Genomic DNA, 13,054 nt, shown 5'->3' on the forward strand with positions numbered 1-13,054 from the left:
CACCGTGGCACGGACTGGCGATGCGCTGACAGGCGACATTCACAAGAACGGGCGGCGCGCCGTGGTAAGGTCATTAACCGCCTGCCCGGGACAGTACAGGCAGGGGCCGCCCTGGCACAGCCATCGAGCTGGCTGGCGCTGACAGCTGCCAGGGCGCCTGTCTCGTGAAGATGAAGTCATTTGGCGCGTGCCGTCTTGGGACGTTTCAGCGATATTGGGGGATCCGCCAGTATCAGGTGGACGTGCTCAAGAAGGGTGTGAAGCCCTGTAGCCTTGCTGCAGGCGGGGCATTTGGCGTTCTTTCCACCTCGCGCCGAGCCCTTGTCGGCGGTGAGCCGGTGAGAAGCCCGTCCTGGTCCTGGTCCCTGTCAAGACAACGATGTTGCCATGTTGTGTCGATGCTGGTCGCGAAGAGAAATAGATGGTCAGCACCAGATGCCTTCGAATTGATGGGACGGACCTATAGATTCCAGAAAGAGGCTGGCGGGTGGGGCTGCGATCCGAGATCCAAATAAGCTTAGACGAAAATATCACGTGAAAGTCATAATACTTGACTCGTGATGATGTGATCACTATGATGAGTCAGCTTCTGGCGCCAGCTGGCGGAATCGGCGACAGCTGTCTATTATGTGCCTGATGACGGACGCTCAGTTTTCAGGCCAACACCGAGCTTCGGCATATCGATTTCAAGGTCCGGGAATTTCCATTGCATCACGGCCAGCATCAAAATACTATCGCAAACCCATTGACGCTACAATCATAGCGCTAGCGAGTGAAGCCGTCTTCCAGCACGTATCTGCATCAGCGGACAGACTACGACCTCACGTGAATCATTTCCATGGGCTCGACTGGCCCGACATCGAGCAACACACTGACAAGTCGCCGTGCAGGTCCGCGCCCGCAGGCGTATCCCACGACCTCATAGACTCCCTACAGACGAGCCGCGAGGTACGCTGCGCCCTTCCCAACATCTTACTGTCTGGTGTCGCTAACATGGAGATAACTAGACCGATGCTTCCCGCGCCCAGCTCTCTGAGCTCCAGGTTCAGGCTCGCGTCGCTGAGGAGCTGAAGAAGCTCCAGGCCCGCGAGGCCGAGCACCTCAAGAAGATTTTTAGCGCCGAGGACGAGGCGCCCGCTCCCGATGCCAGCGCGCGCAGCCGCCAGTCGGTCACGAAGGAGGTCGAGGCGCTGAGGGCTAAGCTCGAGGAGCGCCGAAAGGTGCGCGATTTGCCCGAGGGCGTTGAGAGCGCGCGGAGCGAGGTCGTGCGGTGCCTGCGGGAGAACGACCGTCGACCGCTGGACTGCTGGGAGGAGGTTGAGGCTTTCAAGCGCGAGGTGAAGAACTGGGAAAAGGGTTGGGTCGAGAAGGTCATCTCTTGAGCGAGCGCGAAGCAGGGGCGAAAAAGGAACATCACCGAGCGGCATCGAGCGGCTAGGTGTAGCAAGCTTGTATTATACGTCAGCAGCAGCGTGGACGGCACGGGAGGCATGATACGAGTATAGACCAAAGTGGATGCATTGGTCAGAAGAGACCGTCGAGGGCATCATCGCCATTCAAGTCATCTTGGTCCGAGGTGCTCTCGTGATGCTTGCCTGCCACGCTGCGATCTCGTCCCGCAGCGGCCATCTCAGCTCTGCGCCTTAGCCCTTCTGCTCTCTTGCGCTCCTTCCTGGCCGCAGGATCCTCCCAGTCCACACCGTTTTCTCCAACCTTGGCTGGGCGACCTGTGACGGCATCTCTCAACGCCGAGCGGAATCTCGCTATTCTCTTGTCATTTTCGACAAAGCGGTCGTTTCCGATATCAAGAAGTGTTTTCAGGTATGAGGCGGACACAATGGCTTCTCGTCGGCCATCCTCCGTCTCAACGCCGATCAAGGACTCGAAGCTCAGTCCCATGGTGCGAACGGCAACCATGGGTATGATGGGGCTGTCGTTGGCCGTGGTGATGTTCAATGCGCCACTCTCGCGAAATCCAGACTGGAAAGCACACTTGAGGAGAAGCTGGGCGTGAGCAGTGGAGGCAGTTAAAACATGGAGTATCTGAAAATGTCAGTAAACGAGAAACGTTCGATTCAGCTGCAGGGGATGGTACAACACGATGTGGAGAGGAGCAGGTGAATTCTTACCATTGGTTCAAACTTGAAGTGTATGAGCCTTTTCGAGGAAATGCCGACTGGGCTCCCTCCAGTGACATCCAGGCCCATCACCCGCAATGCTGCATCTTCGTCCTCGACAGTCTTCATGTCAACGCGATCATGGGACACAAACAGCCATGTTCCTCCGCCCCCTTTTCCTCCTACGCCAGCTTGGGTTTGCCTATCGTCCACAGCATCGCCAGACGAGGCGGTATCGATATCACGACGCCCCTCAAGAAAAACACTGACACGGCCGCCGCAGCTGCTCGTTGTGACAAGTCCGTCAAATTCGTTGAGCCCGTCTATGAGGTCGCGGATGTTGGCATCTACCGAGCCTTTGGGTGACAAGTCTGTGTAGTCTGACACAGGGACGTTGAGTTGCTGCAGGATTTTGTCTTTTCGCACCACAAAGCTAGCTGGCGGCGCTGGTAGCTCAGACGACATTGTGAGGTATACAAGAACAGATGAGAGCTTTTTTTCTTTTTCTTTGAAAGCTGGAATGTGAAATGAAGAAGGACAATAAGTCGCCCGAACAGTATACTGAGTTGTCTATCAGTCAAATTAATGTTGGAAAAGATAAAACACGCCGCGCGATATCGCACTGTGCCCCACTCCTATCCTCATCATCAACTGTTGACACAAAACCACGACAGACTGAGAGATGAATTAAAGAGTGTGTTAGAAAAAAACTTGACACATTCACGTGGTTAGCGTGGGCAAATGTTGACTGGAGATACGTTTTGCTGAGCACCAAGGAGTATTCATTATTCGCACGGTAATGCCCTCACCGCGGGGTAAATAGGTAGCTAGTGATTCCTCCCCGGACAGCTTATGTTGAACATGCAGACCAAGCCGGACCCTTCTGAAAATGCGCGCCCAGCTTCGTCACCAAGCGGTCATTCACCGACCCGCTGGGCACTTGTCGCACAAGCATCAGCCGCGAATTGCCGGACTTGGGTCGACGATCAAGCCCCGAGCGGGGTCGAGTTGGAGCCGCGTCACGAGGGGTTGCCCAGCTTTCGACCCGGCATCAACCTCACCTCATCATGCCACTTTCAAATCAATGCACGTCACAGTAGGAACATCCGCTTCGTTTCATTATGCTTTGATTCAAATATCGTGGATTGTCTTGGGCGGTTCCATCCAGCCGACATCCTATGCTTCCGCTTTTTGAACCCATGGAGAGGTAACAACAAGAAAGAGAGAAAATAAAACGCCAATATGCTTCCCAACCCCCCGGCGCCCCCCGGCGGGTATATCTCCCGTAACGCCGTCATGCAGGTGCCGTCCCGTCATCCGTCATATGTACAATTAATCATGGAGCCAGACACACGAAGGAATTGACGTATCAGACGGCCACCGACTGACTGGCCTCGACCTTCTCGAGCGCGGCGGCGGCGGCGTCGAGCTTCTCCTTCTGCGCGAGCTCCTCGAGGTACTGCGCATAGCGCGACTTCTTGTTGTGGATGCCGCACTCGGTCTTCTGCTGGCCCTTCCAGCGTCCGGCGCGCTCGTCCTCGCCTTCAGCCACGGGCGAAGTGGAGTGCCAGTCGCCGACGGACTTGTAGCCGCGGTCGAGCAGGGCGTTGTAGGGCACATTGTTGTTCTTGACGTAATCGCGGACCTGGGCGAAGGACCAGCTGGCGAGGGGGTTGATCTTGATGACGCCACGCTCGTCGTCGACCTCGATGATGGGCATCTTGTCACGGGCGCCACCTTGAGAGCGACGACGGCCAGTGAGGATAGCTGCGACACCGAGTTCCTCATAGGCGCGCTGCAACGGCTCGACCTTGGCCGTCCAGTCATACAGCTCACTGTCCTTCTCATACATACGGTCGCCGTAGGTGGCCTCAAACTCGGCGAGAGTGTCGGCCTTGTGCGGCTTGTAGATGTGAAGCTTGACGTTGGGGTAGCGGGTTTGGACGGCCGAGACGAGGTCGTGAGTCTCCTGGAAGTGGTAGTGGGTGTCGAGGAAGATGAGGTCGACGGGGGCCGAGCTGGGCGACTCGGTCTGGATCTTGGACAGCATGTCAATGGTGACGAGACCCGTCAGGCCAAAGGCTGTGGATTGAAAGAGGTTGGGGAACATGACCTTGGAGAAACGAAGGATCTCCATGGCATCCATGTTCTCCATCTGGGAGTTGAGGTGGTTGAGGTGCGCCTTAGTGAGGGAGATTCGGGGCAGAGCGCTGGTGGAGGATGAGGCCGTCGAGGTCGAGTCTGTGGCTGAGGCGTATCCCGACTCAACCTCTTGGTGTTCCAGCTTGGTCTCGTGAACGGTCTCGACCCTCAAGGGTCCGGACGTTTGCGTGGCCATGGAGACGGACATGTTCTTTCTTGTCCTTCTTGGAAGGTAATGAGGGGGAGAGAGAGGAAGAATTCGTGCTGGAAAAGGAGGGGTATGAGGGAAGAGGGATGGCTTGTGGTAGTAGGAGGGGCACGCGAGTGAGTGCTTGGACTGATGGGATTCTGGTCCGAATCTGGACTTGGAGGATCTGGGGTATTGTGGTCTGGGGACGAGGGTGTCTTCCAGGATAGGATATGACGCAAGAGTTCTCGAACAGTAGTGGAATACGGTTCTGATCAAGTCGAAGATGTTGTGAAGTGGGAGAAGATGGTTTAAAAGAGAGCTGCAGCTGGGGAATGGCGGACCGTGGGAAGGCTTGTCAGCGACTTACACGGGGCCTCCGTAGCCGGGGAACAATCAAAAGGTGGGTGGCCCTCCCTTCTCTTACCCTCCCCCCCTGCGCATACCCGGGAGCGTTAGGAGGAACAGCGAGCAAACATCACAAAGCATCATTACTAATGGAGACCAGACAGGTATTCGGCCAGACGATTCACAGCAAAAACCCGCACAAGCGATGGCGCAATCGCCGTTCAGAAACCGGACGCAGAAGGCGCTGCGCACGCAACACGGAGCCAATGCTCACCAAGTGAGGTTGAAATTGTGGGAGTGCTTGGAGCCTTTTCGAGCCAAGGGCCACAGAAAACGATCACGACATCCGCGCTAGGCCTTTCGTGACGATGACGAGGGTATGTGATTGGCGCTTCAAGACGGGATGCCCCCGTATTAGAGACTTTTCATGTCACGTGACATTGCGCAATCGATCGTTGACGCTGGTGTGCTTGGATGAGGCGGAGGGGTACTCGCGACTTGGGGTGAGAAATCTTCACTTGCGATCACAGAGCGGAGGGGGCGAGCGTGGGATGGCGGGTTCTCAGCTCAATCTCGCTGGGATTGCGCGCGGGTCATCATGAACACGGGATGCGAGGGCTGTGACTTCAATTTATGTTGCCAGCGGCCTGCTCAACGAGGGCCTGAACCGGAGTCTTGTCTACGGCCCCCCCTCCCCTTGCCCCTCTCTCCGGAAATATTGGAGTCTGTCCACCTTGAGAAAAGCTGGGGGCGGAGGTCACGATTGAAGGCGTGATGTTTCGTTGTTATGGCGAATTGCGGGGGCATGTCCCTTGATGCCAATAGCCGTGTCTGGCGCGATGTGAGGGTTTCCTGGGTGAGGGGACCATCTCCGGCCGTCTTCGGGACCACTGTGTTAGGCTTCCAAGGAATGAGAGTCATGGCTCGGGACTCGAGTGCTATCGCCGAAGGCTCAGCGATGGAGAACCCCCGTCCTGTTGTGCAAGTCAGCTCATCCAGCGATCAATAAGCATCGAAGCCCAGGCACGTATCGTCACAGCCATGTCAAGGTGGCAAATGGACCACTCGCGAGCATATGAGCTTTCTTTTATTACTAAGGTAGCACATGCTCGAGGACATAGCTGCCTTGGTGCCCTTGATCTGTATTTCACGATGGTTGTCCCTTCGCACTGCTGCTTTGTTCGCTGGAGCATCATAAACCTGATCGATACCTAACCGTACCTCGTGGGTAGGCAGGTAGCGTAAGTACCTAATCAATAGGTGGTCCATGCCGTACCCGCACAACATCGATGGATTGCTTTCTGCATGCTACTCGTCAGTATTCTTTCAGACGACGTTGCTAAATGTGAGCCTAGGGGGATTTCGACGTCATGAGCACCTAGGATTCACTAGTATGAAAGTGCTCCCTCATCGTCGCCGCCGTCAAAAGACGAGCCACATCAGCCAGGTCACCCGAGTGCTGTGTCCTTCCCGAGCCATTCATGTAAATCACGCATGCCATCATTTTTTTTTTTTTCGAGGGTAAGATAATGCCTCTATTCCCAACCCCCTTGTCAGCCCTACGAACCCCTGGAAGCACATCCCAGACTTAGCTCCTCATCCAAGCACCCGACTGCCTGGGTGGGTGCGGTCGGGCAACACCAGCATCTTGACATCACGAGAATCAGGAAGCTCTTTCTCATAATGATGTCAGCTAGACTCAATACACCAGGAAAACTGAGCGGGGCGGGGAGTTAAAGCTGCCTGCGCAGCGCACCTCCCACCCAGTTGCCAAGGGAAAGCACGATGGGGGACGGGGAAGGTAGTGCATGTCACCTGATCTGACCAACCACGTACGTTCCGTGACAGGTTCTTCGGCTCCGCCCGGTTCTGGCGTGAGACGGCGGGGCAGGATTTCCCCCTCCATGGTTGATGGTCGCCGGACAATTCTCTCCCAACTTGTGCGATCCTTGTATGCGATGGGCTTTGCCTAGGAATTTCACGTCCTAGAGTGTGTGATTGTCACGTCCATTGCTCTCTGCCTCTGCCCTTCCTCACCACCACGGCAATTTGGCTCGCGCACAGTCCTTTCTGCTTCCAGCCTCCTCGCCTTGTCGACCTCCCGTTTCAATTTAGGTACCCCGCCGCTGGAACCGGTTTCGGTCGCCAGTCTTTCGATCGCGACAAAAGTCTCATCATCGCCTGACACCACCCAGACCAGACATCGCCATGGCTGAAAGCACGGCATCCGCAAGGCGCCTCTCTGCGACCAACTCACCTCGGCCTCAGCTGAACTCTGCCATGAGGAGCAGCTCGTTCCTGCGCGAGCACCAGCAGTACCGCCCGCCCCACCACCCCGAGGGCCGCTTCGGCATCGATACTGTAGTCGAAGACATGGGCCGCACATCAGTCTCCCCTTCACGCCAGCTTCAGGCCTTCAATGGCATTCCCTCGACCGAGAACCCGCCGACGATTGTCGAGAGCGGCATCAACCACGCCTACTCCCACCCCAACTGCACGCCTCTCGCCGGGTCTCAGACGGACCGCCTGATTGCGACGCTCTTCTACAAGGGCAAACGAGCCGCGCCTGTCAGCCGCCAACTCGGGCGCCGCCTCCCCTCCCAACGCCGCCTCCTCCGTCGACCCTTCTGCCTCGGACAGCAACATCCCCGCCAACTCGGCGCCCACGCAGAATCCTGATGCCTTCCCTCTGGAGCCCCCGGCCGCCGAGCCTGAGCAGCTTGACCACCTGTATGGTTCATACATCTCGCCCCTCTGCATCACCTCGTTCCTCCACCTCATGTCGACGTTCCCCCTTCCCCAGGGCGAGACCGACCTCAACTCATCCCACCGCTGCCTCGACCGGCAGGACAGCCCACGAGTCGTCGAGCTGACCCTGTCGCCGGCGCCCTCGCCGTCTTTCCTCGGGCTCCGCGACCTCCGCAAGCACGAGCTCATCTATCGATTCGAGCAGGAGTGGGGAGTCGATGTCGCCCTTCAGCCTGATACTCTCTGGCGCCGCCACCCGCGTCTCGTAGTTTTCGACATGGACAGCACCCTCATTACACAGGAGGTCATTGACCTTCTCGCCGCCACCATTACCAACCCCCCCGACCTCGCCGCTCGGGTCGCTGACATCACCCATCGCGCTATGCTCGGTGAGCTCGAATTCGATGCTGCCTTCCGTGAGCGTGTCCAGCTGCTCGCTGGTCTGCCCGCCTCCATCTTTGCCGACCTGCGCAAGGATCTCGACGTTACAAATGGCGTCCCCAAACTGATCAAGGCGCTCAAACGCCTCGGCGTCAAAACGGCCGTCCTCTCTGGCGGTTTCCTCCCCCTGACTAGCTGGTTAGCCGGCGAGCTGGGCATCGATCACGCCCACGCCAATGAAGTTGTCATTGACGAGGCCACCGGCCGCCTGACGGGCGAGGTCAAGGGCACCATCGTTGGCAAGGAGCGCAAGCGCGACCTCCTTGTCCAGATTGCCCAGCAGGAGGGTGTTGATCTGTCGCAGGTCGTGGCTGTCGGTGATGGCGCCAATGATTTGCTCATGATGGAGGCGGCCGGTCTTGGCGTCGCGTGGAATGCTAAGCCGAGGGTGCAGATGGAGGCTGACGCCCGTCTGAATGGCGACAGCCTGCTGGACCTGCTGTACATGTTTGGCTTCTCAGCTGAGGAAATAGAGGCGCTTTCTTCATAGATAGGTACGATCTTTAGATGACTCCCTGAGGGGCAATGATGACTTTTCTGTATATAAAGGTTTCCTTCATGTAAATTGGGAGAGACGTGCACTCTCTCTGGCACTCAAAGAGATTGGGCAATAGTATTTGCCACCGATCTTGGGAAATGGTCATACAGATGGCTTCGAGAGGGTGCATCTACATCAAGTGTTGTCTCTGAAACGACTGATACACAGTCAGTAGTCGACAAATTTCACGAGGCGTCATTCGTGTCTTCGTCCAGCCCTCTGTTGAAAATATGGTTGCAGTGGTTCAACAAGACCAATGATCTGGCTGCAAGCTATGAAAAAGGATCTATTCGAACACATTCTTGGGGTTATATATATATTCACTGTACCAAATATTCAGTTGAAGCACCAAACTCTGGCACTCCTACATCAAGAAGGCCAGTACTCAGGACAGGAAGCGAATTCCGTTGACGAGAGGAGCTGCAAGGGCCTTCAGCAGTCGACCTACATCGCCTCGCTCTCATCCTTGCAATGTTGGTTTTAGCCTAGTTCTTGGATGTATTTTTCTTTGCCAACTCTGACAGATTTCCCTCGCCATTCACATGCTAAAATCCACGAGAATCTGCGTTTGATAGCTCGAACGAAGCACGAGGCGCCGGACTTATATGGGAAATACTTCAACCTAATCAAGTGACATGTTGTGGACGACCTTTGTAGACAAGTACAGCACGAGAGCAGACGCGAAGGTTCAAACAGCTGATGCTTCCCATTCCATCTCTATCTACAAACGGAAGCTTACTCTCGACGTCTGCGATCCCCAGGCCACCATCTCTGCTCCGCGTGACGCACTCATTTTGGTACAGAAGCAGGAGACGCTTAAGGGTAGCCATCCTTGCCCCACTTGTTGTACTTCTCGTGAAGCTCCTGGAAACATGCCGTTAGCATTGGTTCTTCATTTTTTTTTGGCCTGCGAGGTGATTCGAAGCGCGAGTCGCTCATTATCGAGGCTTCGCATCTCAACGGACTGGAGGGAAGGGGAGAAGGGGCGTACCGCGGGCAGGGTGACGTTGGGCAGGACGACAGTGTTGACGGCGCTGGGGGCGTCCCTGGGCTCGTTGCTGGTGTCGCCGCCGGGGTGGTAGCGGTAGGCACCCTCCTTGGAGCCGGTCTCCCAGGGAGAGCCGGCCTTGACGACGTGCGTCTCGGAGGTCGACTTGGTGGGCGAGCTGCCTGTGGTAGGGGGGCGAACCGAGGTTAGCTCAGAGCGCCTATCGTTTTGGACCGGGCATCGTCGGATCTGTGGGCTCAATGCCTGCATGCGAGTTTGGCCACGACCGATCTCTCAGCACGGTCGACGGGGTCAGGAAAGCGTACCGAAGTAGAAGCCGGCGCCAGCGAGGGCGAGGACCATGACACCGCCGAGAATCTGTAATTCCGCCTCAATCAGCTTGCTGCTCTCAGAGATTGTGGGTTGCAGCGGATGCGAGGGATGTTGTCGGCCATCTCGTCATCGCTGGGGATATCACGCACAAAGGTCTCGGGGTTGCGCTTGGAGTCCTGGGTGATCTGCTGCTTGCCCTGGTCGGTCATGCGACGCAGGGAAGTGGTGAAGGTGCGGCGGGCGATGAGGGAGGCCATTTTGAGTCGTAGGCGTCGGGAGATTCACGGTGGGGGGGGTTCAAGGTCGGTTGATCGGGTGGGTTTGAAGGTCTTTGAAGACGGTCGTATGATGGGCTCGGCTCGAGGTTCTGAGGTTGACGTTTGTCGCGCAGGATTTGATTGGTCGGTTTTTTGCAAGACATATGATTGGCCAATTAACAGAAACGGAGTATTACCTCATCGGGAGGGGTTAATTGCATATGGATGGGTGCATGGATCACCTTTCGTGGTTCACTCTGACATCAGCGAAGATATTACGGTAAGGTAAACACACACAAAGTAGTTGTACAGGAGATGGCTTAGTCAACAGGGAGCCCTACCCCAATGCCGACCGGTACATCCGGAGCATCGGGACCACTCTGAAGATTCGCGACAAAGGCCGTAGCGAAAGGCAGACGCATCAAACTGCTCTCTCGCATCCAGTCAGCGCGTTGAACGCGCAAATCAGCAAGCAAGGGAAGCTGCCTGTTAGGCGATACCACTGTAGTAAGCAGTAGCACTAACACCTCCTGGAAAGCGTAATTTTATGCAGCACCCAGCTGGGCCCGTGCGCTCAGCCGTCTCTCGTTGTCCATTGGTCGGAAACAGACCCCCAGACCCCCCTTGGGGAGGGCCGTGCTTCGTCACAATTCGTCGGGCAGCACAAGCCCATGCTTGCCTCAGACGCAGGCTCCCATCCCGTTTCCCTCCACTCTGCTCGTAGCTGGTTCACCTTCTTGCCTGGTCGCCGACTTGCAAAAGGAACCACACGATCCAGAAGTCAGGTTCTCATCGCATGACCCACCGTTCCCTTCTTTCTCTTCGTTGTAGACCTTCTTCCCCGCTGTCGTTCGATACTGCCATTACCCTCACTAATCCGACCTTTAATCCAAACAACAACACTCCTTGATCCGATCCGACGAAAGAGTTTCGCGGTATTCCCGTCAACGACGCTAGAACTAAAACGCATTCCTCACGAAAGCTGGCGCGAATTTTCAACCCTTGGACATATTTTTGGCCGGGAGGCACATCCCGCATCCCCTGGCCAAACCAAACGGGGGGGACGTCGTCTCGACCTGGGGCCGACGGGATTTGATACACGCCCTGGACGACGCCAGACTTGTTTCTTCCAGGCCGACGAGAAGACTACAGACTTACACAACACACCCGCAAATGGCGTCAAGAGATCACACTGAGCGGGCTACGTCGCCGAGCGCCCACGATGACTTTCCGACTCCTCAGTTTCCCCGGACGTTCTGAAGGCCAGGGCCCACAAAGCATCATCTCTTCGCGTATGACGGACATCGCTTCAGACGACGGTGGCGAAGCTGAAACCCAACATCATCCAGCTGGTGTACAGAGGAAGGGTACCACGGACACCGCATCGCGACCCGGGACGGCAAAGACGGGCCTTTCGGGCTCGCGCGACGGCTGGAGACACCCCCAGCCACTCCGCAAGAGTCATGTTTCGGGGCTCGCCGCAAAGAGAGGCAGCACGGGTAGTGGAAGCGTCGCGAGTAACAGGCCACCAAGCTCGACCAGCCGCAGCCATGTACCCTCCCTGACCTCGCACGCCTTCTTCCACCCGCTGAGCTCGCAGAAGCTGCAAGCCCAACGAGGGGGACCATCACGTCCCCAAACCGTTAATCAACAGCAGCCGACGCTCGACGAGAACGCGCAGGAATCTGTAGACGGAACACGGCAGAGCATCATTTCGAATCCCATGGTGCGCATTCAAAATCAGACAAGCGACGACGGAGAGTTGCGAGCGCCGCCCTCGCGAGGTACCGAGTTTACCGAACAAGAAACACTTGACCGCATTACGGCCAATACCAGTCCGACGCATGGTCACTATCCTGCTGGCAGCTTGACCGACAGTGTGCGCCCCCTTCAGCGGAAGCCGTTCGAACCGAGGAATCTCAACATCAACGTGGACAAGAGCTACAAGGAGAGGGGCAACATGCCGAGCCCGATCAAGTCACCGCGGTCCTTCAGGTCAAGTTTTCTGATGCCAGGCCGAAGTCAGGAACGGGTCAACACGCCCAACAGGGTGCCGCCTCCTGGTGCTGAGAAGCTGTCTTCTGCAGCCTCTTCTCCCCGACTGAACGGCGAGGGCTCTGGACGACCCGCGGAAGTGTCTGAGCTACCTATACCTGCTGCTAAACCAGGATTTGTTTTCGAGCATTTCGAAGGCAACATGGTCTTCTGCTTTGGAGGCCGATTCCAAAACTCCAGGCAACGGCCCATCAACATTGCAACTGGCCTCATGGTGGTCATTCCCGGAGTGCTCTTCTTCGCCTTCTCAGCTCCGTGGTTGTGGAATAATATCAGCCCCGCTATCCCAATCACTTTTGCATACGTATTCTACATCTGCTTGTCTTCCTTCTTCCACGCATCCGTGTCGGACCCTGGTGTAAGTCAAAGCCTGCTGCTACTCGCTTCCGTTTTCTGCTGCTCACATTGTACCACAGATCCTTCCTAGGAACCAGCACGCCTTCCCCCCTTCCCAAGCAGACAACGATCCCTTGCGACAACAGCCCCCGACTAACGACTGGACCCTGATCAAGTCGGCAGAATCTACTACTGCAGCGATGGAGGTCCCTGTAAAGCACTGCAGGACATGTAATATCTGGCGTCCTCCCCGCGCTCACCACTGTCGCCTCTGCGATAATTGTATCGAGACCCACGACCACCACTGTGTCTGGCTCAATAACTGCGTCGGTAGACGCAACTACCGCTATTTCTTTACCTTTGTCACATCAGCAACCTTCATTGCGGCTTACCTACTCGGTGCCTCTCTGGCGCAGATTCTCGTCTACATGAGCCGGGAAGATGTCTCCTTTGGCAGTGCGATTGACAAGTTTCGCGTCCCCTTCGCCATGGTCATATACGGCGGTTTAGCCTTCTGCTATCCCGCTGCTTTGATGGGCTACCATATCTCCTCATGGCACGTGG

General features: G+C 56.4%; 6 protein-coding genes across 6 annotated transcripts; 3 read left to right on the top strand and 3 right to left on the bottom strand.

The window, feature by feature from the left end:
- Positions 1-636: 636 nt before the first annotated feature.
- Positions 637-1,382, top strand: VDBG_06459 (conserved hypothetical protein; the record flags this gene model as incomplete). The annotated part of the gene is made up of 3 exons (XM_003002851.1): positions 637-691; positions 764-948; positions 1,008-1,382. The coding sequence occupies 3 exons, from the start codon at positions 637-639 to the stop codon at positions 1,380-1,382; spliced, it is 615 nt and encodes a 204-aa protein (XP_003002897.1).
- A 142-nt stretch (positions 1,383-1,524) lies between these two features.
- Positions 1,525-2,582, bottom strand: VDBG_06460 (tRNA wybutosine-synthesizing protein; the record flags this gene model as incomplete). The annotated part of the gene is made up of 2 exons (XM_003002852.1): positions 1,525-2,043; positions 2,130-2,582. 2 exons carry the CDS (start codon positions 2,580-2,582, stop codon positions 1,525-1,527), a joined length of 972 nt encoding a protein of 323 aa, XP_003002898.1.
- Positions 2,583-3,486: 904 nt separating this feature from the next.
- On the bottom strand, positions 3,487-4,467 carry VDBG_06461 (phosphoadenosine phosphosulfate reductase; the record flags this gene model as incomplete). Its single annotated transcript, XM_003002853.1, has 1 exon — positions 3,487-4,467. One exon carries the CDS (start codon positions 4,465-4,467, stop codon positions 3,487-3,489), a length of 981 nt encoding a protein of 326 aa, XP_003002899.1.
- A 2,535-nt stretch (positions 4,468-7,002) lies between these two features.
- Positions 7,003-8,473, top strand: VDBG_06462 (phosphoserine phosphatase; the record flags this gene model as incomplete). Its single annotated transcript, XM_003002854.1, has 2 exons — positions 7,003-7,304; positions 7,345-8,473. The coding sequence occupies 2 exons, from the start codon at positions 7,003-7,005 to the stop codon at positions 8,471-8,473; spliced, it is 1,431 nt and encodes a 476-aa protein (XP_003002900.1).
- An 864-nt stretch (positions 8,474-9,337) lies between these two features.
- On the bottom strand, positions 9,338-10,099 carry VDBG_06463 (predicted protein; the record flags this gene model as incomplete). Its single annotated transcript, XM_003002855.1, has 4 exons — positions 9,338-9,385; positions 9,513-9,691; positions 9,836-9,917; positions 9,992-10,099. 4 exons carry the CDS (start codon positions 10,097-10,099, stop codon positions 9,338-9,340), a joined length of 417 nt encoding a protein of 138 aa, XP_003002901.1.
- A 1,222-nt stretch (positions 10,100-11,321) lies between these two features.
- Positions 11,322-12,581, top strand: VDBG_06464 (palmitoyltransferase ERF2; the record flags this gene model as incomplete). Its single annotated transcript, XM_003002856.1, has 1 exon — positions 11,322-12,581. One exon carries the CDS (start codon positions 11,322-11,324, stop codon positions 12,579-12,581), a length of 1,260 nt encoding a protein of 419 aa, XP_003002902.1.
- Between the last annotated feature and the right edge of the window lie 473 nt (positions 12,582-13,054).

The sequence above is a fragment of the Verticillium alfalfae genome, genomic scaffold (assembly GCF_000150825.1).
Source record: "Verticillium alfalfae VaMs.102 supercont1.8 genomic scaffold, whole genome shotgun sequence".
In the NCBI taxonomy this organism is placed as follows: domain Eukaryota; kingdom Fungi; phylum Ascomycota; class Sordariomycetes; order Glomerellales; family Plectosphaerellaceae; genus Verticillium; species Verticillium alfalfae.